Consider the following 26,455-nt stretch of genomic DNA (forward strand, 5'->3'; position numbering starts at 1 on the left):
TGTAAAATATCAACTCAAAGTATTTTAAAATCTTTGTTGATTATATACCTTCAAACGAGATTTAGTGATTTTCGGGTTAATTCTTTGGATACGTCCTCAACAATTCGGATGTAAAAAGTAAATATTGCACTACTCCATTTTATACATTCAAAAATGGTAGTCCTCGACCATCAAGAAATGAAATTCAGCCATGTTCCAGTCGCGATAGATGGTAGACCTGGATAATTGCGTTTTAGAGGCAATTCCTTCTGACGTCATATATAGATAGCTGTCAATGATCCAGCGTGAAACTGTTGCTGGAGCCGGCCATGATTGTTAACTGTACAACGTCATAATTTATTCAAGAACTGATCTAGGTCAGGGAAATCTTCTCAACGAACGGTCAAACTGCTAATTGTCCTCTGCGCTATTTTACACATGGAACAAGTGTGCAAAGTTTTAATAAGATGGGTGTTGAAAAGTTAGTGCATATCTTAGACTACTCAACCCCCTAAAGACAAAATGAGAATTTAAAAATTGGCACACAAATGCTTCCGAGGGCCATTTGTAATGAAGCGACTCAATGAATGAAGATAAACATACTCCACAGGAGAATATTACTGGTGTAGACTGTAATAACCAGATACCAAAGACTGCCATTCAATTTGGACTTTCCGCGTATTACAGTAAAAACAGAAACGATTGAATGTAAATCTGTTTATATACATTCACAATACATTATATGCGTTGCAACCCATTTGTGTCCATTTCTAGGTGCCAAAGAATAGAGTTTAGCTCCTTTCATTCATGTTTAGTGATGGCAAAAGATCTTTTGGTTCGAGATATAAGACAGAGGTCTGTTTGCTTACAAATATTAGTTTCATTTACTATAAACTGTCAAACACGAATTCAGTTTTATTTCAACATTTTCTTTAATCAATGGAATTTTCCTTTTTAATGAATATATATTTTCACCTTGAGAAACCATTCAATATACAAAATTCATTTTGACACAATTCAATGGTCATGCCGTTTTAAATAAGAGAGAGAGAGAGAGAGAAATGGGGTTTAACGTCCACTCGACACAAACTAGGTCATTTTGGGACTAACATATGGTTTAATTTTATTTCAATAATTCGCTTGCGCATAGGGGTCTTTAGCAGTGGGAGGAAACCGGAGGACCCGGAGAAAACCCACGAGGTTGGACAGGCGACCCTACTCCTTGTCACGTACAACCGGGGATTCGAAACCACGCCAGTCGACTCAATGACAGACTTTATGATACAGCGCGCGCACGCTAACCATTCAGCCATCCAACCCCCCTTTTAAATAAGAAACCTTGTAAGAGTATAATGCTTTAAGTGTAATATAATAAACCGTACCTGATCATCATCTTTGGGAATCCACACTTCATAATCTAATTTATTACAAGTTCTAGACAAAACTGTAGAGAAATTTAGAGTAACTAACGTCCAACCATTAGATGCATTGGAATGACCATAAACACTGTAAAGACAAAAATATATATACTACAGTTTTTTAGTATTATACAATTGAGCACATATGAATATATAAAATAACTTGATGAAGATGGCAGAATTATTATTATTTTATTTATAAAGATGGCAGTGCAAAATTATTAAACTTCTTTAAAACTCTTTTGTCAACATTTATGATGTTACTGTTAAAGGGACAATAACACTCTTGCTGGCTTGAAAGCTCCAGAAAATAAATAATATCTCTATCTATGTACTAGATGTTTAAGTGTCCTACCTGTAAGGCTGTGCAAAAATATCGATATAATCGATAATCGGTAGAAGTTATTTAGCGATACGATAATCGATTATCGGTATATTTACCTTCTGATGGCAAGTTACGGTCACTTTCACATGACTGAACTTGCCGTAGTCTGGCATGCAGATGAATGAACGAATACACAACGTCAACACAACAAATATTTTCCCCCTCTGCTTACAAACTGGCACATTTTAAATATATATTATTGTAAAAAAACTAAACTTTAAGATTAAATACATTATTTTAATATTTTCGTTGTTTTTGTTGTTATTACTAGTTGAAACTAAAATAGGTCACGCACTTTGTGAACAATGACGATCGCACGTGATATAGTAAAATTAGAATTATCTCCCTTCTTTGCTCTTGATAGATTTGTAGAGAAATTGTCTGCTTTCACGATAAAACTAATTGTATTATTAATGATCAACTCAGCTTTTATTACTAAATCATGTCAGATACAGCCCATACAAAACACGTTTTTGACTTCCCGGGAAAATATCTATATCTCTTGTAATTTCTTGGAAGAATTCTACTTTGGTTTTCGTCAAAATTAACCAATCATAAAAATTCTACTTTGAAAGCCGGTAATTATTTTTTTCGTCAATCAATAGACGCCTTCTATTATATTTTATTCTATTATTAGTAGCACTGTGTGATCGCCAGTAACTTGCAAAGAGAAACCATGTATTGTCTTTGTATTTATCGGAGATATTGGAATAAAAAAAAGGTTCAAATGAATCAAGAACAAAACTTAGAATAATACTCAAGTTAATCCTACATTTAGCAACTAATTATTTTACATTAATTGATTTTTTTACGTACACCGGCACAGTATTAGACTAGGATAATAATACTACTGTAACTCGATCAACACAAATAACAGGTCGGTAAAGTTCGGTTTTTCCGGAAGAATGATTGATAATCGATTATTATCGATAATCGCTGACAAATTCTTGTCGATAATCGATATTGAAATTTCATATCGATTCCCAGCCTTACCTACTTGTTGTGTAAATTATCCATTACATCCTATTTTACTTGTCCAGAGGGTTCGAAAATATTTTTAAATCGAAGCTTCATTTGAAAAGGTTTACGTTAGACGTTTCAAACCATTATGTTGAATTTTTCAAAATTTTTAAATAAGGTGTGTTAAGATGAAATTAGTATCATCAATTAATTGAAATATTCTAAAATAGTACAATTTGTTGACCAGAATAAAGATTGAGACATATTATTCAGTTACAATAAGAGTGGTATTGAGCCTTTAACCTGTTACGTACCAGTGTTCGTTTTACGACCAGAAATGTATTCCTTGTATTATGTCATTAAAATATCACAACACAATCACATGATTTTACCTAACGCTAGATGTCAACTCTTGTAAGCCGGCCATCTTTGATTTTCTCGATCCTTCAACACAAATTTCTTTCTTTGGTAAGTAAAACATGCTGTTTTCACAACATTCTGATGACAATTTTGATTGCAATGCAGAGTCATGTTTTATTATAGAAGAGATCCATTTTGGATTTCAGTTACATTTAGTTCTCCCATTAAAATTTGATCCAGCCTACAGTCCTAATGGCATACAGACCACACCATATATGGAATTTGTTCGTTTTACAATCACTGGTAACAATGGTTACTTAGAAGTTTTTCTGTTTTATGTTCGTAAAACGAACCTTGGTATTATACAGTGCTGATATTATTTGTATTTGTGGTTGAAAATTTTGAAAATAAATATATATGATACCCCACCAAGAATACGTATATCAGGTGAACAATGTTATGAACAGGCTCTGATATAATTCCAATACAACAAATATTCCAATTTTCGGGTATAGCCGAAATGCCTTATCACAGAACTAGAAAGTTATTTAACCTAGAAGCTGTCCTTGACGAAATAGATAATGATGACATTGACGTCAACCATGTTGTTATAGTTCCACCTGATAATTTAGGAAACCTATCTGATGAAGATGAAAATGCTGATGTTATGCCAGCTGACGTACCCGGTGAATTGGAAGTGGAGTATGATGGCAGTGCCAGCGATTCAAGTAGTGGCTCCAATAATACAGACAATGAAACCGAGGTAACACCACCTGTTGCTAAAAGGGCAAAGAAATCCAAATCAGTTCCCGTTAGATTGAAGAATTGTGAAGACATGTTACTTGCTGATACTCGCGATAAATTGACCCGCTTGAAAAAAAAACATGCAGAGCTTTGCGACATAACCCCGTATGAACTATTTTTGTTGTTTCTAAATGATGGTATGATAAATTTGATTGTAGATGAAACAAATAGATTTGCAAAACAGAAAAACAATCATTTGTTTGAGTTAAAATCTGTAGAATTTTTGCGCTTTATTGGCATCTTGCTGTGGAGTGGCTATCACTCTCTCCCTCAACAACACTTGAACTGGGAAACAGCAGATGACACTAGAATACCCATAGTTGCTAACGCCATGTCGAGAAACCGATTTTGTAAAATAAGAAGTACATGTATATTCATTTAGCTAATACTGAAAGTATAAATGTTATTGTCCCCCGCCTTTCGAAGAAAGCAGGGGACTATTAAAATGGGTTCGTCCGTCTGTCTGTCTGTCTGTCCGTCTGTCTGTCCGTCACACTTTTTGGGACACAATAACTCTCTTCCTAATTGAGCTAGAATGTTCAAACTTGGTGTATGTGTTTATTAGGTCAATGCCTTGATGGAGTTCGAAGATGAGCATTTTCCGCTTAGGGTAAGCAGAGATAAGCAATTTGATTGGTTGATGCTTTGGGACACGATAACTCTCTTCCTAATTGGGCTAGAATGTTCAAACTTGGTGTATGTGTTGATTAGGTCAATGCCTTGATGGAGTTCGAAGATGAGCATTTTCCGCTTAGGGTAAGCAGAGATAAGCAATTTGATTGGTTGATGCTTTGGGACACGATAACTTTTAATTGAGCTAGAATGTTCAAACTTGGTGTATGTGTTTATTAGGTCAATGCCTTGATGGAGTTCGAAGATGAGCATTTTCCGCTTAGGGTAAGCAGAGATAAGCAATTTGATTGGTTGATACTTTGGGGCACGATAACTCTCTTCCTAATTGAGCTAGAATGTTCAAACTTGGTGTATGTGTTGATTAGGTCAATGCCTTGATGGAGTTCGAAGATGAGCATTTTCCGCAGAGATAAGCAATTTGATTGGTTGATGCTTTGGGACACGATAACTTTAGTTCTAATTAAGTGAGATTGATGAAACTTGGTGTATAGTTTCATTACAGTAATACCTTGACTAAGTTTGATAATGAGCATTTTCTGCTCAGGGTAAGCAATGCGATACGCAATTTGATTGGTCGAGACTTTGGAAGTAAAGATATACTGTTTGATTGTTCAATACTTTGTAAAAGATAATTTGTGATAAATTTATATGTGTCCTCTAATTATTTTCCTATTTCGGCGGGGGACATCAGCCTCACTGTTGGCTTGTTGACAAAGCTGCAAAGGTAAGGCCATTTATTGATACAATTAACCAGGGATTGGTGCAGTTTGGTGTATTCAGTAAAGATTTGAGTAGGGATGAACAAATGGTGCCATATTTTGGTAAACATAGCGAGAAAATGTTCATGCGTAACAACCTTGTCAAATTTGGGTACAAATTTTGGGTCCAAGCATCTGCTCAAGGTTTCCCTTACAAGACTGTTCTTTATTGTGGTAAGGAAACCAATAAATCAAAAACTGGTACAGTTGGTGCTTCAGTTATTTTCAATTTGTTGACCGTTGTTCAAAATCCCAAGGCACACACCATTACGTTTGACGATTTCTTTACTGATTACGATTTGCTCAAAAGTCTGGCAGACAAAAGAATTCCCAGCAGCGGGAACAGTTAGAGAAAACAGAACGAGGGGGGCAATTTTACCTAAATCTAGCAGCATGAAGAAGAAAAGTGTGGAATGTGGAACAACAGAGTGGCATGTTGTTGGAAAGATAATAAAGCGGTATACATGTACTGTATGAGTAATTATCTTGGTGTAACCCTAAGAGAGAAGAAACAGTGTTATTCTCAACAGGAAAAAAACACATTTACATCGTATGTCCACAGATGATAGCCAGTTATAACAAAACCATGGGTGGAGTTGATATGTGTGACAGATTCCTCAGTTCATACAGACCAACCATAAGAGGTAAAAGATAGGTTGCCAGGCAACGAAACATACGCCCACAGCAGCTAAATCGTCCGGGGAGTCAACAAGTGTTGTCGCATATTTTTACTTTTTTTGGTAATGAAACATTTATAATACACTAAAATCAGATTAAGAGTAACAACTCATGAAGTAATTATCAGAATACCATTATAATTTGTTTGGTTTTTATAAAGTTCTTGCTAACGTTTAGTATACAAAACTTTTAATATCATGGATTTAGCTGTTCAAGTCATAAAAATGCATTGAAAATCAATATACTCGTCCGTCTCAAGATCTTAAACTCTGTGTATCAATCTGAAGTCTATCAGATGATAACTTTAGCCTCTAGAGCGTCACAAAAATGTTCAAAGTGATCAAGGGCCATAACTCTAAAAGTAATTATTGGAAATTGTTGAAAATCAATAGGATTCTTCGTCTCATGACAGTAAACACTGTGTATAAATTTAAAGTCAATCGGATATTAAACATGCATTATGCATCTGCCTATTGCAGGTCTTTCTTTAGGCCTGAAATGTTTTCTAAAGTATTAAGTAGACATTAATTACCTGATCCAGGCCTTAATCAACTCTCGATGGCATCAGATTTCTCTGATATTAAATAGATTAGAATGGTTCAGCGATACTTTGATTTAATCAAATATGGAGGACCGAGAGTTAGCTTCGTTCAAACAGTAAAAGTTGAAATTATTGCACACGTCTGTCAAACCTTCAAAGGCTAATATCTTTGCTTGCAATAGAGTAATTTGAATGAAATTTTCAAATTATTCATTTTACATCTACTTTCAAACTATTATAGCAAGAATGGCTAGTTTTTTATCTAAATCTTACATAATGTATCTTTAACTTTTGCCTCTAGTGGCCACAAGATTTTTTGAAGAGATCAAGGGCCATAACTCTAGCAGTAATTATCGGAAATCGCTGAAAATCAATAGACTTCTTCGTCTCATGACCATAAACACTGTGTATAAATTTAAAGGCAATTGGATATTAACTTTAACCTCTAGAGCTTGTGGACGCCAGACATACTGACAGGGGAGACGACAATATACAACCACATTCCAATGTGGGGGGGTCCGCCCCCCCCCCCCCCAATTGTTTTTCTGGGGGGGTCTGAATATACTTGGCCCCCCCCCCCCAATTTACATATTAGGCCCAAACTCCTATTTATTTACAACAATTATTATTATTATTTAAGATTCTATTTGTATAAAACCTGTACATATCCCAATATGGTTTATACTGCTAAAATAAAACACAGAGATAATCATCCTGGAAACATGTGTGAAGTGAAAAGTACCTGTGTTCCATAAAATTGTGTCTAGTTAGCCTGTCAGTAATATTTTGTTAATTTTTTTCTGCCACTTGTCAGAGTGAATCGCATGTAGGTACCCAAAAACATTACCGCCTAAACCAAATATTTATCGCCCCCTCAGCCAGCAACGTAACCATAATGCTTTTGCACGTGGTTTCTTGGTAGACAGCATGGCCACATGGTGTTTGTTTATATTTTTTAGGGGTTTTAAAAAATGGGTTAGGGTTGCGGACCCCCCCCCCCCCAATATATATTTCACGGCTGCGCCTCTGAATGTGGGTGTATAAAAATTATAATAAAACAGTGATATGTCTAAGCCTGTACAGGGGGGTTGGATGGCTGAATGGTTAGCGAGCGTGGTTTCGAATCCCCGGTTGTACGTGGCAAGGAGTAGGGTCGCCTGTCCAACTTCGTGGGTTTTCTCCAGGTCCTCCGGTTTCCTCCCACTGCTAAAGACCCCTACGTGCAAGTGAATTATGTACATAAAATTAAACCATATGTTAGTCCCGAAATGACCTAGTTTGTGTCGAGTGGACGTTAAACCCCATTTCTCTCTCTCTCTCTCTAAGCCTGTACAAAAATGTTCTGCTAATGACGGATTGCCGTCCTTATTGAATGATACTATGACAGTGATTCAGATTTTATCAGTGGTGTAGATTTTGATAGTTTTGTGTTAGAGCGTGATAGAAGACGGACTAATCAACAAATTATTTGATTGTAGTCTAAATAATTACCAGCGGCTGCCAGGGAGGATACGCCCACATTTTCGAGAGATGGATAGAGAACAAGCTAAAACAAAAGTGATTTTTCCTACAGGAAATTACAATTCAATATGCTTTGGGTTATAAACTTACATTTCAAGTTTCAACAAAATCGAATAAAAATTGTGACCTCTATAGGGTCCACAACCTTGATATACCATGTTTTTACGATATTTGAGAACGAACGGCGGCCATTTTGTCTGTCAGTTTTGGGCTGATTTTCACGTAATTCGAACTCAGCTATCCTTAGGGTGTAACGGTGATATAATAATACGATTTTTTAAATCAGATAAAAATTATGACCTCTATAGGGTCCACAAGCTAAAAACGCGATTTTTCATACAATCAGGGGCCATAATTCAGGAAGTTCCGGTCCCATATGCGCGAATATCAAAAGGAACCAAGATCTTTTGTTTATAAACTTACATTTCAAGTTTCAACAAAATCGGATAAAAATTGTGACCTCTATAGGGTCCACAACCTTCATGTACCATTTTGTCTGTCAGTTTTGGGCCGTTTTCACGAAATTTGAACTCAGCCATCCATAGGGTGTAAGGGTGATATAATAATACGTTTTTTTAAATCGGATAAAAATTATGACCTCTTATAGGGTCCACAAGCTAAAAATGCGATTTTTCGTTCAATCAGGGGCCATAATTCAGGGAGTTATGTTCCGATATGCACGAATATCGAAAGGAACCGAGATCTTTGGGTTATAAGCACACATTTCAAGTTTAAACCGAATCGGATAAAAATTGTGACCTCTACAGTGTTCACAAGCTAACAAAACGTGGTTTTTCGCACAATCAGGGGCCATAATCCATGAAGTTACAGTCCGATACATGCAAATATCGAAAGGAACCGAGATCTTAGGCTGATAAACCTATATTTCAAGTTTCATTGAAATTGGATAAAAATTGTGACCTGTAGACTGTTCACAAACAATTGGGGACGGACGGACGGACAGGAGCGACGACAATATACCTCCACATGAAAATGTGGGCGTATGAAAAGGGATTCACGATGAATGACTTTTAGTTTACAACAGCCCCCCAAAATAGAAATCACCATACATGAATTTTGTATGAAATGTCTAAATTAGAGTATTTGCCATCGTAATTTGTGGCATAAAATTAATATTTATGAAAATGACGTTAAATCTAGATCATTACCAGTGTTGCTATTTCAAAATAGCGTATGAAAAGGGATTCACGATGAATGACTTTTAGTTTACAACAGCGCCCCAAAATAGAAATCACCATACATGAATTTTGTATGAAATGTCTAAATTAGAGTACCGGTATTTGCCATCGTAATTTGTGGCATAAAATTAATATTTATGAAAATGACATTAAATCAAGATCATTACCAGTGTTGCTATTTCAAAAAATTTCCTGTGCACCATGTTAATTTTCATATTTAATTCTGGTGCGGTTTTCAATTTATGACAGTTATATTCCAACAGAATTAGCTGTCGTAATACAAAAGAATGAAAGCGTGCCGACTACTGCCGACCCGTACCTGTTTCAAATTCACGCACATATTTAGTTCCCGTGCGGTATTCAATTTATGTCAATGTTATTCCTACATAATTAGTTGCTTTTGTAATACAATAAAATGAAAGCATGCTGATGACTGCCGACTGGTACCCGTTAGTTTCAAATTTTTTTGGAAGTAACTGTCACTCTATGACGCGAGCGAGTGATATCATCTGTTAACTTACTTATGAGTTAACATCCATGTGTGTGTGTAGCTTTATAACAAACAGAAGGAGAATTGGGATTCAACATCCACTCAAGAAAAACGAGTGCATAGTGGTCTTTAGCAATGGGAGGAATTCATATGGTTGAGCATTCGACCCTACTTGCCATGTACAACTACAAGCTTGGGAACAAAACCATACCACTTGACTTAATGACAGACCTTATGATCTAAAGCATTTACAGTAGACCACATAACCCACACCCCCTTTTAATGACAGATTAAGATATTGTATTAAAACTCCAGTATTTACCTCAGAGATAAAGAGTTAATCTCTGGTTCATTTAAAACACCATCAACCTGTATCTTTCTATTAGATGGTAAAAATGTCTTAGAATGCCAGGTATGTCCTTGATCATACGAAAATCTGTAAACAAAGAAAAGTAACATTACAACCAATGATTAATACTCTTTAAAAATTTCTTATACTGTTCATACATTAGTCTAAATTCATTTTCTTATATTGTTTGTACATCAGTGTACATACATTTTCTTAAATTGTTCATAACAATAATAAGGCAGGACACTACCTAAGAATTTTACTTTAATAACAGAAACTTGCCATTTAGTGTAATATTAGTATATGATGTCCCAAATCAGATTTGATAATTTGAGTGCAAAATGTTTATTTGTTGCCATGGAAATGGTGGCCATATTGGATTTTTTTTATATATTCACAGTGGCTATGTTAGGAAAGCAAAACCTTCACCAATTTTATTGAAACAAACTATTTGTGATTTGGAATAATATATATAGGCATTAAAGAGTGCAATAAGGCATAAATTTGACTATTTGAATGTTAATAAAGAACATTATGCATCCCAAATAAAACAAGTGGGTGTTGTCAAACACACCACTAAAAAGATTTTGTACAATAAAATGTTCAAATGTATAACAAACACTTTGAAAATCACCTTATTGCACACTGTAGCTATAGCACTAATCGTGTTCCAAAGAAGAGACCATTATCTCTCATAGATTTTGAGAATTTGATTTTCTAAGACCTGATATGGGTGAAAAATTGAGTACGGAAAAAAGCAAGTTAAAAGTTAAAAATTTGATTTACCTATATAAATCACTAAATATTTAACACTATAATATAAAGGCTGGACACGACTTGAAAAATCAACAAATTTTAACTATTTTGGACAATTTTAGCTGATATCAAAATTTGACAGATCAATCTATACAGAGTGTTTTATAAGGTAGTGTCCTGTTAAAAGTTATATGGGTGCGACCATTCAACTCAGCGAGCTGCTCTCGGGTGCTTTACATAAGTACAACTAACATAAAATTACAACAACCACAACATATAAATCCATAAAAAAGACATAAACAAAAAAACAGAAAAAATTATTTAGTAAACATGGTAAAAAGTTTGATGAAAAAGTTCGATTTTGAGATACTTTTTTTTAAAACCTTTAATAGAATTTGCACTTTTGGTTTCGTTTGATATTAAATTCCATAACTTCGGTACACCGACTGCAACAGATCTATCACCGGAATTGGTTTTTGAAAAGGCTTTATTAAGAGGTTGTCTGATCGTAATCAAAGGGTTCTGCAAGGTTTATTTGTGTTGAGAAGGTCTCTAAGGTATTATGGTAAAGAATTGTCCTTATGCAGAATACGTAAGAGACAGTATTTTAAAATTGAAGTTGACGGACTAGAATTGGTGTCATACATTAGTCCAAACAAATTTTTCTTATATCATTATACATACTTTGGACCAAATAAATGTTCTTAAATTGTCCATATATTAGCCCAAATGAATATTTTTATATTGTTTATACATTAGTTCTAACAAAATTTTCGCATGAAAATAACATAAAAATCATAGCAACTTTTACACTGGACAGTATCTTTAAATTATTTAAATTTGTTCTTATTGTACACTTCTCTGAATAACATGCTTGATATAAAATTTGTAAAATAGCATTTGAGTTTGGAAGTTCTTGGCCAGTTTGAAGAAAAATAATATAAGATTTGAGATAATGTGACTATAATATCGTAAATATTCAAATTCAATCATACACAAAATCTGTGAAAAATCTGATAATTTACTAGTTGTACATATTTTTTTCTTGGAGAGATTTATCATATAATTAAAGAAATGTGTTATTTTTTGATAAAGTTCTACAAGCGGTCGCCAATCTATAATCTATGAATTTACGCTCAAGACATACAAAAAATATAACAAGAATTTCAATAGTACAGGACTTACGAAACAATGTTTGTCATTCCATTTGATGATTCCAGGATGGCTGTTAAAACACTACCTTGATCTAATATATTAAATCTGTAGAAGCCAACTAGTCCAGTCTACAAATATATAGATTAAAAAAACTGTAACACAAACTATGTCTTCTAGCAGGGTTCAACCTTATTTTAAATAGCAGACTGTCCAGCTGGGCATATGCCACTGAAACTTGTAACCAAGAAACTGGCTTTCCCATTATTAGGCTAACTACAGAATTTTTCACTTGCCTAACTGTGAAAGTGACCAGTGAAATCTTGCTATCCTTTTACTTGTCCAAGGCAAGCATGCTATAATTAACAATGAGCCATGGTTGTGACTAACACAGTGTATATTTATTTGATAATGTGCTTGTGTGTCTTTAGCAGTGGGGCAGTTAGCCAGGTAAAACCACTCCCAGTCACATACAGATGTGGGATGAAATTAACGACTTGAATAGATGACAGACCTTATAATGATCTACAGCACACAAGTTTGACAAACGATATTTATGTTTGTTTTGGGGATACGAAGACTATAAGATACTAATTAAGTGACTTACATTTTGCCAAGTCCATCCACCGTCACGACTAACAAAGACTGTTGAATTGAAGGAACTGAGTTTATTACCAACATTACCATGTGCTAATATAAGACCTGGTGCTTTAGCTTCTGATAATATACCTGGTGCTTGTAGAATGCCCATATCAAGATGTAGATGTAAATAACAATCTTTAACCTGGAGATAAACACAATAATAATGATAAATCCAAACTAAACCTAGCCCAGAAATACAAGATAATATTTATTCAAAACTAAAATGTATGTAATTCTTCGACTCCAGCTCATTAATTTGCTAACTTTGTAGTTTAAAGCAATAATACCCAATCATTATTTACATTTTCACAATTTCTCTTTTCACTTGGTGGTGTTTCAATGTTCTTCCATTCACCTCCCTTGTCAAATGAAATAGATGTTTTGATCTCCATTCTTTTAGAGCTATTTCCCACTTTATGATTGGCTAGGAAGGTACCTTTCATAGATTTTACCTATACAAAATATACAATTAAAGGATTAATTATTAAGTCAAGATCTTTTTATACATTAAATGTTGTAGTCTATCACATCACACTCAAGTACCAAAGAATTCAAACAAGATATACACCTATTTATTGCCATTGCAGACAAATTTGAGCTTTGTGGTTTCGATTCCCGGTTGTACGTGACAAGGAGTAGGGTCGCCTGTCAAACCTTTATGGGTTTTCTCCGGGTGCTCCGGTCTCCGCCCCCTGCTAAAAGACCCCTACGCACAAGCAAATTGTGGAAATAAAGATTGAACCATGTGTTAGTCCCGAAATGACCTAGTTTGTGTTGAGTGGACATTAAACCCCATTTCTCTCTCTCTCTCTTCACAAAATTTAAACTCAACAGTTGTAAAATCGGATAAAAATTGTGATTTCTAGAAGGTCCACAAGCTAAAAATGCAATGTTTCGTACAGCAATGAAATGAAATGGGGTTTAACGTCCTACTGTTCTGCTCCTATACTGGGCTAATGAAGACGGGCATACGCCATACAGTGTGCTATGAGGAAAAATTTTGCCCGGGCAGCGGCACTATCGCCTACTCTTATATCGAATTCCAACTGCCAGGGGATCTTTTACGTGCATTCCAATATATACACAGGACCTCGGTTTTCGTCTCATCCGAATGACTAGACAGCTGTCCTTGTCAGGCCCTCCATTGTTTCGTACAGTTAGGCAATTTTGGTCAGATTTTCACGAAATTAAAACTCAACAATCATTAGGGTGTAATGGTGATATATTTGAACGGTTCTTAAAATCGGATAAAAATTGTGATCTCTAGAAGGTCCAGAAGATCATAATCTAGGAAGTTACGGTCCAATATGCACCAATATCATTATCAAAAGGAATCGAGATGTTCGGGTTATAAACATACATTTAAAGTTTCATCAAAATCAGACAAAAATTGTGACCTCTAGAGTGTCCACAAGCCAAAAACATGATTTTTGTACAATCAGGGGCCATAATCCATGAAGTTACAGTTTAATACACACCAATATCGATTATAACCAACTTACCTCATGTAGATCAATTGCAATCAATCCAGGAATAGGAGCAAAGAAAACATTAGTCAGTGATGGGACATAAAACTGACCAGTAGTATCTGACAGATATAATGTTACACCATCCTTATGACTTACAGCAATAAATACTTGTCCTTCATCAGCATTTACTATTATAAAATCCTATAATAAACACAAGCAATTAGTATAACTAACACAATTAACAGTAATATTTACTGATATAAAATCCTACAAATATCAGTATTTATTAGTATAAAATCCATTCTACAAATATCATTATTCACCGCTATAAAATCCATCCCAAAATATATATCAGTACCGGTTTTTGGTATTTACCAGTATAAAATCCTGCAAATATCAGTATTTAGCATTTACCAGTATAAAATCCTACAAATCAGTATTAACTGGTATAAAATCCTACAAATATCAGTATTTACCAGTATAAAATATATTGCATATTTGACTGTATTTAGATGGAAGAAAAGATTGTAAAACACTGACCTTTGGGGCCACATCTGGTGGAAAATAGGCTCTATTAAATTCTCCTCGATTATATGATACATACATTTCACTTTTTCCATCACCAAGTTTCTATATAAAAAAAAACAGTGGTTGCCATGCAAGATACACCCATATTTTGCAAGAGATGGACAGAGAACAAGCTAAAAAAAATCGGATAAAATTTGTGACCTCTAGAGGGTCCGCAAGCTAAAAATGTGATTTTTCGTACAATCAGGGGTCATAATCCATGAAGTTATAGTTCGATACATGCCAATTTCGAAAGGAACTGAGATCTTTGGGGGTTAGTCCAGTATTTCAAGTTTAGTCAAAATCGGAAAAAAATTGTGACCTGTCCACAAACAAATTATTAACGTACGGACAGGGGCGACGACGACATACTTCCACAAGAAAATGTGGGCGTATAACAATTATTGTGACCTGTAGAGTATCCACAAACAAATTGTGGACAGACAGACAAGGGCGCCGACAATTAAAAATGTTGTAAATTCAGTAGAAAGTAATGCAAACTTAAGATGGGTATAACTTCTGTTAGGACTGATCAAAAGGAAAAATCGCTCCTCCAATATGCTTTTCATTAAGACTATTGCCTTTGTTCGGATGTCTATATTAGTCTGGAATTCATATTTCCTATTAAATGATATAATAGTCTTATTTCAATGAAGCAAAATATGTTATTTTTCTTACCTCTACAAATATATATTCTTTCACAACTAATAAACTATTAGAAACAAAACTTCCCAGCTTCTGTATTTCAGCTGGTTTTGTCATACATGTGTCTAATTGACATGTCTTATAATGTGCACTATCTGTAAGGTAAACATACAGTTTTTTAGTATAGCTGTCATTCAAGGATCTTCTTTCAGTCATATTTGCCAGTAATGCGTGTTTGACAATGAAATTTACCTTTTCTAATGCCATACACCATAAAGTTTTTTATTTAAACATACATTATGCAAGAGCTAAATCTGATTATTGCAAGTCTTTATTTAGGCTTCAGATGTCATAGAAATTATAAATTAGATCTTTATTTACACAACAAGCACAAAATCAACTCTGTAGACCAACATATGGCTTGGATTCGGCTTGGATTTAAACAGGATTTCATTGATTGATTGATTAAATCTTTAAATGGCGTCGTAAATAGAGATTAAGTGTACGAAGCGAGGCCGCTGTTGAGCAAGGCCGCATGTCAGTCAATTTGATTGAAAGTTCGATATATAAGGCCTTGATATTATTTTTAGTTGTGGTTAAAATGAAAGTTTGGATGTCGGTATTATACGCTCTTTTGTCACTTGCGTTTACAGAAAAATTATGGAAATTGATAAACATCGCAGCTAACATCACCGCAGTTGAATTGCAGCCCCATTGGATCACTGTTTCCTATTTGTCTGTTTCAGGAGTTACGTAGGCCTACCAGTTACAGTACAAGAGTACATGCAAGCTAACAAGAAGTCGGCTATAATTATGCCTCATTGATTTGGTCCATTCCTTTCAAACTTTCGCTTCTTATCTATATATTAAAAGTCTTATTTTTAATTTATAGTAAAAATAAATGTGATAGGAATTGAATTGCGACCCCGTCTCAAACCGAATAGGCTAACGGTACCACAGCCATTGAAAACGTTACTTGATAATCGAGATTATGTAGGTGGAGTTAACGCGTGTCAATCAAACAATTGGCCATTCTCGGAGACGGTGAAGAGAGAATTGACTCCTATATCTAGTCAAAAAATTACAATGCTGATAACTTTGTTCAGAATAAAGAAATTTGACTGAAATTTTCAATAAATTCTTCTTTCATCATCTATTTTTGATCTGTTATAGCAAGAATGGCCAACTCTCTATTAAATTCTCCCATAATATATCTTTAATGTTTAACCAGCGGCTGCCAGGCAGGATACGCCCACATTTTGCAAGAGATGGAGAGAGAACAAGCTAAAAACAAAAACAAGTTTTTGTACAATCAGGGGTCATAATCCAGAAAGTTATGGTCTGAAATGCGCAAATATCAAAAGGGACTGAGGTTTTTGGAATATAAAGATATGTTTTAAGTTCCATCAAAATTGGATAAAAATTGTGACCTCTAGAGGGTCCATAACCTTAGAATTACATACTTATATACAATTTGCATACAAAGAGCAGCCATTTTGTCGGCAGTTTCATTTCGATTTTCCCAAAATTCCAATTCAACCTTCATTATGGTGGAATAGTGATCTAAACGGTTTTTAATATCAAAAAAAAATTGTGACCTCTAGAGAATCCACAAGCTAAAAATGTGATTTTTCAACCAATCAGGGACCATAATCCAGGATTATAATCGATATGCACGGATATCGAAAGGAACCAAGATCTTTGGGTTATAAACATGCATTTCAAGTTTGATCAAAATTGGATCAAAATTGTAACCTCTAGAGTGTCCACAAGCTAAAAATGCAATTTTTCGTACAATCAGGAGCCATAATTCATGAAGTTTTGATCCAATATGCGCGAATATCCAAAACAACCAAGATCTTTGTTTATAAACATGCATTTCAAGTTTCATCAAAATTGGCAGAAAATTGTGACCTTCAGAGGGTCCACAACTTTAATATATATACCAGATATATACACTATTTGGTCCGATTTTTACGAAATTGGAACTCAACCTTCATTACGGTGTAACGGTGATATAATCGAACGTTTTTTGAAATCGGATATTTAAAGTGACCTTCAGACTTCAGAGGGACCACAAGCGAAAAAAGGCGATTTTTCGTACAATCAGAGGCCATAATTCAGGAAGTTACAATCCGATATGCGCAAATATTGACAGGAACCAAGATCATTGGGTTATTAACAAGCATTTCAAGTTTCATCAAAATAAATCGGATTAAAATTGTGACCTCTACAGGGTCCACAACCTTGATATACCATATTTTTACACTATTCACGTACAAGCGGCGACCATTTTGTCTGGCAGTTTTGGTCTCCGATTTTCATGACATTCGAACTCAACCTTTACTACGATGTAACGGTGATATAATCAAACGTTTTTTTAAATCGAATAATAATTGTAACCTCCAGAGGGACCACAAGCTAAAAAAAAGGTGATTTTTTTAACAAACGGGGGCCATAATTCAGGAAGTTATGATTCGATATGCGCAAATATCGAAAGGAACCAAGATCTTCGGGTTATAAATATGCATTTCCAGTTTCATCAAAATCGAATTAAAATTGTGACCTCTACAGGGTCCACAACCTTGATATACCATATTTTTACACTATTCGCGTACAAGCAGCAGCCATTTTGTCCGTCAGTTTAGGTCCGATTTTCACGAAATTTGAACTCAACCTTTATTCCGACCTAACGGAAACGTTTTTTATAAATCGGATAAAAATTGTGACCTCTGGAGGGACCACAAGCCAAAAACGCTATTTTTCGTACAATCAGGGGCCATAATTCAGGAAGTTACAATTCGATATGCGCGAATATCTAAAGGAACCAAGATCTTTGGGTTATAAACATGCATTTCAAGTTTCATCAAAATCGGATCAAAATTGTAACCTCTAGAGTGTCCACAAGCTAAAAACGCGATTTTTCGTACAATCAGGGGCCATAATCCATGAAGTTATGGTCCGATACATGCCAATATCGAAAGGAACCAAGATCTTAGGGAGATAAAGCTATATTCCAAGTTTAGAGAAATCGGATAAAAATTATGACTTGTAGAGTGTCCACAAACAAATTGTGGACGGATGTCCGGACGGACAAACAGGGGCGATGACAATATACGTCCACATGAAAATGTGGGCGTATAAAAACTATTGAAATTTGTTTGTATAATTAATTCAATTTTTTTCCTAGTTATATTTTGCAACAAAGTGTTTGACCAACCTTTGGTTAACGAAATATGCACAATAAATGGCTTACTGCAAATATTTAAAGATAAGATAACGAGATGGCAGTTCTCGCTATAATAGTTAAAAACTAGATAGTGTAAAGGTAATTTGCTGAAAATTTCAGTGAAATTGATCCACCATGAGCCGAGAAAGAAGCTTGTGAAATTTTGGCATAGTCTCGATCATCATTACTAAAATCATTAATATAAACAGCAAGTCTCGATTATCCACCTTTATTGATTTAATTATCAACGGCCGTTAGCGGCATATAGGAATCTAATCCAGCCAACATCGAAGGCTAGCCTTGACATCGAGAGTTTATTATGGTCTGGATAAGTTAGTTAATGTCTTATTGATAATTTAGATAACATTTCAGGCCTAAAGGAAGACTTGTAATAAGCAGATTTTGCTCTTGCATAATGCATGTTTAATTAAGATCCCTGAGATGGTTTACTACGGGAATATGACTGTTTGATACATTGAAACACATTTGTTTTTAATAGTGTAAGAATGTGTTATCTTTGGCAATGCTGATTCATGGACTGCCATGTTTTGTTTAAAAATTCTTCATCGAGTTGGATTAAACAAAGAAAATCTGATCCAGATTATGTGGGAATAGAGAGTGAAGTACTAAAAATTTAAGCTATAACAAAATGATTAAAACAAAGAGATTTTTACCTCCAATCGAACTCTGTAACTCTAAATGAACTGTAGCATTATCTGTGTCATAGCCTGGAACACTCCTGGAAATAATATATCATCAGTCTCAACATTCACACATTCATGAAATTCAGATACTAAATCTAGTTAAACAGACATTATGCTAGACCTAAATCTGCCTATTGCAGGTCTTTCTTTAGGCCTGAAATGTTATAAACACTATTAATTAGAAATTTATTTAACAAAACAGGACCATAATCGAGTCTCGATGCCATCTGATGCTTCCGATTTTCATTAGATTTGAATCCGATCTACCGCTCAGCAGCCATTCATGATTAATCGCAAAAATAGACAATCAAAGCTACAAGGTTTTTAAAACGAGTAGTTCTCAGCTGTTACATTATTTGTTATGTAAATATTATAGTGAGAACTGTCAGCTATTTATCTAATCTTCCATAATGTATCTTTAACTATAGAAATATTTCATGACAATGAGAAAGTATCCATAAATAATGTGACAAAAATTATAATAAATAGTAGTATCTTTATTACCAGAAAAATCTTGATGAGACACTCCCATCTACCAATAATTTCCAATCATTACCAAAGGTTTTAGAATAATACAGCTGAAACAAGGACAGAAATACAAATTAAAATTCGGAACCACTTTAACCTACCCGACTATTTATTCTTTTGGAAGTTATTTAAAAGGGTACATCTCACTTTGACAATCCTCGACAATCACATGATATTTTTTATGTGACATAACAGTTTTAATTGGGCATGTTCAATTTAGTTTGTGCGTTAAATATGAGACAAATTTGTTTTTTTTAAGATTCACTTGATGGGTTGTGGTTCAGCGAACACTCAATGCAAAATGCTTTACTCTACATACATGGCTTCCAGAGTGGTCCCCCCTTGTCAGTGATGCAGGACAGAGGGCCTGACAAGGACAGCTGTCTAGTCTTTCGGATGGTACGAAAAACCGAGGTCCCGTGTACACATTGGCGTGCATATAAAAGATCCTTTGACAGTTGGAATTTGATATAAGAGTAGGCTGCAGTGCCGCTGTGCGGGCAAAATTTCCCTCATAGCATACTGTATGGCGTATGCCCGTTATCTTTAGCCCAATTCGGAGCAGAAAAGTAGGATGTTAAACCCCATTTCATTTCATTTCATTTCTAGTCTACATACATGGCAGAAAAATAGCAGATTTAGATTTCAGAGGAGGCACTTTTGATTGGGGTGGGGTGGGGGGAGAATTTTGTTGAAATTCCCAGGCTATACATATACTAAACAGCAAAAAAAAAAACGTCAGTACGATTTCAAAATCAGAGAGGCACTTTAATCAAATCATTCTAGAAAATGACTTACTAAATGGATCAAAGCAATTTTTTGTGAACAGTATGTTGACACATTAGTGATTAATTCATCGCAATTCTAAGACATTACGAGAATGTTTAAAGTCTGTACACAGGTCTATACATCAGTATCTGGTGTGTCCACCGCAAGTGTCAATAACAGCAGTGCAGCGTCTGTACACGGAGTGGACCACTGGAACGACACTCTCAGACAAGCCTGGCGCAATCCATCAGCTGTGTTTGGTCTCGGTACGACCTTATAAAGTCTCCTCTGAATTTCATCCCAAAGATGTTCAATCGGGTTTAAGTCCAGACTAAGGGCTGACCAGTGCATAACGTTGACACCGTTCTGCTGTAGAATGTCCCGAGTTACTCTGGCAGTGTGGGCACGGGCGTTTTCATGCTGGAAAACGTTTCGATGACGTGAGAAATGTGGTATCACATGGGGTCTGAGAGCTTGATCGATGTAGCACACTGCTGTGATGCCGCCTCCTGTCCCTGGACCAAGATTTTGGAACACCACAGGATTCATTCTCTGGTTCAAGCCGATTCCACCCCAAACCATTATGCTTGGACCTCCCCATGAGTCTTGTTCCATGACACATTGGTCAGAATAATGCTGGCCACGTCGACGCCATATTCTGGTCCTGCCATCTGCAGTTGATACGCAATACCGACTCTCGCCTGTGAACAGTACAGTTCTCCATTTCCTGTGTTGCTAGTTCTGGTGCTGTTGGGCAAACTGTAGACGTTCACGTCGATGGCGAGGGGTGAGGATCGGTCCACACTAAGGTACGGCAATGGATGTTCTCTCTGGTGAGACGTTGGTGCACTGTATCGGTACTGATGGGTCTTCCATGTGTTCCCACTGTCTGACGTGCTGTCTGAGATGCTGTCGCACAACATGGTGGTCTTGTTGCCTTGTGGTAATCCTTGGTCTACCAGTTCTGGGGTGATCATCCGTGGTGTTGGTGGCCCGAAAACGTTGCTGAAGCCTGTAGATGGTCCGGACATAGACCTGGAAGTGATTGGCAACGGCTTGGGAAGTGTGGCCAGCGTTGAGTCTTCCTCGGCCCTGGTTCCTCTGAGCTGTTGTGAGTCGTGGCATGCTGCTGACGTTGTAGTGTGAATGATTCAACCAGGTATGGGATGCATTTTATAGGGCTGGTCCCGGTGAACAGCACGTGCAGCATGAGTTACATGAAAATCATGGAGAACACATTACCATCTCAGAAGTCAGGTTGCGTTTTTGAGAACATTTCCTGGGTTCAATTCTGTGTTTGGGAAGGAGCCTTATTGCTCAGGTAAAGTTGGGGATGTGGTCACAAATATACAATAATAACATTTGGCAAGTTTTATGCAATGTGTCTATTCAGAGTAACATACCAAACTGACATTTCTTTTGCTGCTTAGTATAGTATGAATGTGGGTACCAGAGGTTAGGGCCCTGTTTCTCGAAATCTTAACTAGAGATAAAATCCAAATTTTAGTAGATACTTCAATTTCGATTGGCTAAACACTAAAATCAATCTAATATTATCCCATCAAATTACTAAAATTTGGATTTTATCTTAAGTTAAAATTTTGTGAAACTAGCCCCCGATGATTCTAGTAAGTGTCTTTGGTTAGCATATATAACTAGGTGGACCATTTCCTTTAAACCACAGTAATCTATGAATTTATGACAAATGATTGATTATAGAAAAACAAACCTTTCTATCAAAAAAACTATAGCCTAATAACCAATCTTCTACTCTAGGATGAGGTTTGATTAGATCCGCTTTAAAAGGAATTGCTACTTGTGTCCTGTTTGCTAACTCATCAGTTGTAATATATATGCTTTGATTAGCATAATCCACAAATATAGCCTACAAGTACAACATATATCATTAAAATTCTCATTTATAAAACATTTAATGGAAAACGCATAATAAATAACTCAAGAAAAAACATCAAAATATCCTTTTTGGTTTAAATGTTGTAGATTATACACACGCACCAACAATGTAATACTTACATGTCGTGTACTACCCTGTCATATTACCATCATCTAGTTGAGGACAACCCAGATTGATAGATTCTGGATTATTGGACAAGGAACTGGTCCTAAAGCACAACTCATTTCATTGTTGTTGTTCTTGGGGTCTATGCTCTTCGAAAAAGTCTAAGTCTCCGCCAATTCAAGTATGATAGACATGAAACTTGGCATGCTTGGTCCTTGGACAATTGAGCATTGATTGAGAGACTTCAATTTTTGATATGACTTCACAATTCCAAGGCGGCTATGATGATGTCCTATTAGGTTCCTTGTCTATGGTATGCTTGTACTTGTTGACCACAGCAGCCAAGTCATACCCAACTTACGTCACAATTCTGCGGCCCGTAATTCCGTGAAAGATGGTCTAAAACCAAAAAAATGTGAGATATATATGCCATGGATAATTATATATTTATCTTCATTTCAAAGTTATTGTATTACAACTCAAAAATATCCAGGTCAGTGTGTTTTCTATAGAGCACGTGTTAATTACGTGTGAGCTACTGAAATGGTTTTTCTCCGGCCAATTCAACTATTTCGTTATTTAAGTAGCCAAAACGGAATATTTAATTATTAAATAATTATCATGAGCCTTACTAATATTTCTTTTTTAAGTCAATAATTTTAGAAAATAAAAAAAAGTATTTGTGATACGTTTCGGTAATCAATACCTTCTACGGTGAATAAATCCCACATCCCCACTCAGTCATAAACTTGCATGTTGTAGAGCATTTCCGACAGTCTATTTTTCAAAATTTTCTTGGCGAGGTCCCCAATGGACTCGCTACTTTGGCGCTCACAAGGGGAATTCGTTGAGGTTCGCAAGTCCGTTCGTTTGACATTTTGTTCTCTAGTTGGATAAACTAGTGATCAGGCGACGAACGGTATCTGGGCAGATCTATTTATCTCGACGATCGGTGCCTGACAGAATACTGTAAGACACGTTTTCGGCAGTCTATTTTTCAAAATTTTTCAGGGGGAAGACTCCCTACATTGACGCTCGTGAGTTGGCTTCGTCGGGATTCGCAAGTCCATTCGTTTGACACTTTACCTCATCGATCAGTGCCTGAAATACTGCCAGGCTGCATTTCTGGCAACCTGTTTTTCAAAATTTTCTGGGGGAGGACCCCTACCCCTAGTTGAAGCTCATGCCTTTGCCCCCTTAACCTTGGACTTTGCCCCAGCTTTGCCCCTCCAATCACAATTCCGCTACGTACATGGTCCTCCCTAATAAACAAACTATACATTTTTGGAAAACTTATAACACCAGGAACACAAATCCAGGCAGTTCCAAGCAAAAAGTCTGCACAAAATCGATTTAGGGCCAGATGAATTGTCAAGAAAATGCTATACATGTATTTATACTAATAATTGTAAGTTGACCTAAAATTAAATATTGGCGAAAACACCCAATGCCTTCATCCTAGGCAAAGAATATGATATTGGTTAAATTTTGATTTATTCCAAAATGCAGAAAACATAATGGACAAGGATACATACAGAATTTTGGAGTTATCTCCCTTTCTGTTAAATGTCTGAAATTGGTAAAAGTATTTCAGGAACGTGTTGACTGCTGATGCTGTATGACGCACAAGACCATGTGTGAGCACCAGGGCTTCCACTTCAAAATTTTCACTGCCGGTCATTTTTGATAACGCACGAAAACTTTTCAAAGTAAATTCATATTTCATGTTTTTATTCATGGTAGGGTATTGTGAATTCACGTGTCTATACCACTTTGTCACCATGGGGTGAACAAAAAAAATATATTTGACTTAAAAAAGAAATATTATTTAATAATTAAATATTCGGTTTTGGCTACTTAAATAACGAAATAGTTGAATTGGCCGGAGAAAAACCATTTCAGTAGCTCACACGTAATTAACACGTGCTCTATAGAAAACACACTGACCTGGATAATTTTGAGTTGTAATACAATAACTTTGAAATGAAGATAAATATATAATTATCCATGGCATATATCTCACATTTTTTCATGGTAGGGTATTGTGAATTCACGTGTCTATACCACTTTGTCACCATGGGGTGAACAAAAAAAATATATTTGACTTAAAAAAGAAATATTATTTAATAATTAAATATTCGGTTTTGGCTACTTAAATAACGAAATAGTTGAATTGGCCCGAGAAAAACCATTTCAGTAGCTCACACGTAATTAACACGTGCTCTATAGAAAACACACTGACCTGGATAATTTTGAGTTGTAATACAATAACTTTGAAATGAAGATAAATATATAATTATCCATGGCATATATCTCACATTTTTTTGGTTTTAGACCATCTTTCACGGAATTACGGGCCGCAGAATTGTGACGTAACTCCTAATAATGTATAACTAAATGACTAACGGATAACTAACTTCACGGCTAGTGACACTATCGCCCCCTAGAATATGGTCGTGTATAAGAGTAACCGTATATACACGACCTTTCTTCTACACGTGGAATTATCAATATTGCTGCACAATAGAACTGGAATACGTATTTTTCTTAATTGTTCGGTAAGCAAGTTAACTAATCTCTAGATTTTATTTCAACAATTTCCACAAGGCCGTAATACCGCTATAAACATTTTTAAATGCATTTTTCTCCCAACACGTACGTTGTTGAGGACTTACGTAATTTCTATGCTTTTTTTATGACGTTGAAGGTCGATCATAGCCATGTATGAAATTTTTTTTTTTTTAAAAAAAGACCCTCTTTCCGGCGTGCAAAATGACCGTTAGGTCAGATCTAGGAACGGTCATTTTCCATAGCCGTAGGTCTCGACGGGCATATACGGCCGACGTGGAACCCATGGTGAGCACACAAGCCTAATATTTATATCGTTAATGGGGTCACAGGGGACTGCAAGGGTTGGTGAGCGGGTGTTTACCCAGAAATTATGGGCTGAGCAAGGAGATATGTTTGACATTGGTTGAGCAATATGTCTATGAAGTAATGGAGACCAGACTATGTTCGTAGTTTTGTAAATCGCATTGAAACCACGTGATATTTTCCACTAAAACATAAACTCACACCAACATACCCTTTCGATTAGACCCTACGTTATTTTTACTACAGGTAGCTGTAAACCTCTAGTTCAGATATTTAAGACCGAATTACAAACATTTAAACTGAAACTGTATCTATAATTGTGTAATTTGCTAACAAATATAGATTTAAGACAAAAATTATATAGTGAAGTAAATCAATTATTGAAAATCAAAATTACGGAGTTACCCTACACTTTAAATGTCATCAAATTAGTCGTTATCATCATCACTGTCACTACATGTATCAAACATCAAGTTCGATTTCTTTTTGTTTCATTTTCACATTTACTACATGGATACAGATTAGATATGTACATCTACAAGACAGCCCCGGTGCGGTATCCCCCTGTCTGTGGTACAGTATAGGGAGTGGGCTGGAAGGACAAAGCATATTTATCTTTTTCAAAAGTATCAAGCAATCAAACTGATTATTTATATATACTTAGTCTAATCATAAAATGTTCACCTTTAAACTCAGTCGAGGTTTTGAAGTGAAATTATACACTAAGTTTCATGACTCTAGATAAGTCAGAATAAAAGATATCTTGTCCGAAAGCATTGACCACTGAAATTGCTTAGCTCTGCTTAGCTTTAGCAGAAAATGTTAATCATTGAACTCAGTCACCTAATGAACATCTACATCAAGTTTAAACATTCTACTTCAGTTACCCCAGAGTTGTTATGTTTCAAAGTCTTGAACAATCAAATTGCTAATCGCTACTTAGCCTAAGCAGAAAATTCTCATCATCGAACTTAGTCAAGGTATTGATATAATGAACCTATACTCGAGTTTCATCGCTATCATTCA

General features: G+C 35.6%; 1 protein-coding gene across 2 annotated transcripts in view; it reads right to left on the reverse strand.

Annotated features, from left to right (window-relative positions):
• LOC126814883 (VPS10 domain-containing receptor SorCS3) overlaps positions 1-26,455 on the reverse strand; it is a 62,947-nt gene that overhangs the window by 29,901 nt on the left and 6,591 nt on the right. For both annotated transcript variants that reach the window (XM_050540320.2, XM_050540319.2), the window contains exons 4-14: positions 22,265-22,420; positions 19,744-19,817; positions 19,210-19,274; positions 15,340-15,461; positions 14,635-14,724; positions 14,128-14,295; positions 12,928-13,077; positions 12,591-12,767; positions 12,017-12,114; positions 10,049-10,162; positions 1,362-1,485 (exon numbers count right to left, since the gene is read on the reverse strand). In XM_050540320.2, the coding sequence (XP_050396277.1) occupies positions 1,362-1,485; positions 10,049-10,162; positions 12,017-12,114; positions 12,591-12,767; positions 12,928-13,077; positions 14,128-14,295; positions 14,635-14,724; positions 15,340-15,461; positions 19,210-19,274; positions 19,744-19,817; positions 22,265-22,420 (1,338 nt within the window). The remainder of the gene's footprint in view (positions 1-1,361; positions 1,486-10,048; positions 10,163-12,016; positions 12,115-12,590; positions 12,768-12,927; positions 13,078-14,127; positions 14,296-14,634; positions 14,725-15,339; positions 15,462-19,209; positions 19,275-19,743; positions 19,818-22,264; positions 22,421-26,455) is intronic.

Source organism: Patella vulgata, chromosome 3 (genome assembly GCF_932274485.2).
Source record: "Patella vulgata chromosome 3, xgPatVulg1.2, whole genome shotgun sequence".
Classification (NCBI taxonomy): domain Eukaryota; kingdom Metazoa; phylum Mollusca; class Gastropoda; family Patellidae; genus Patella; species Patella vulgata.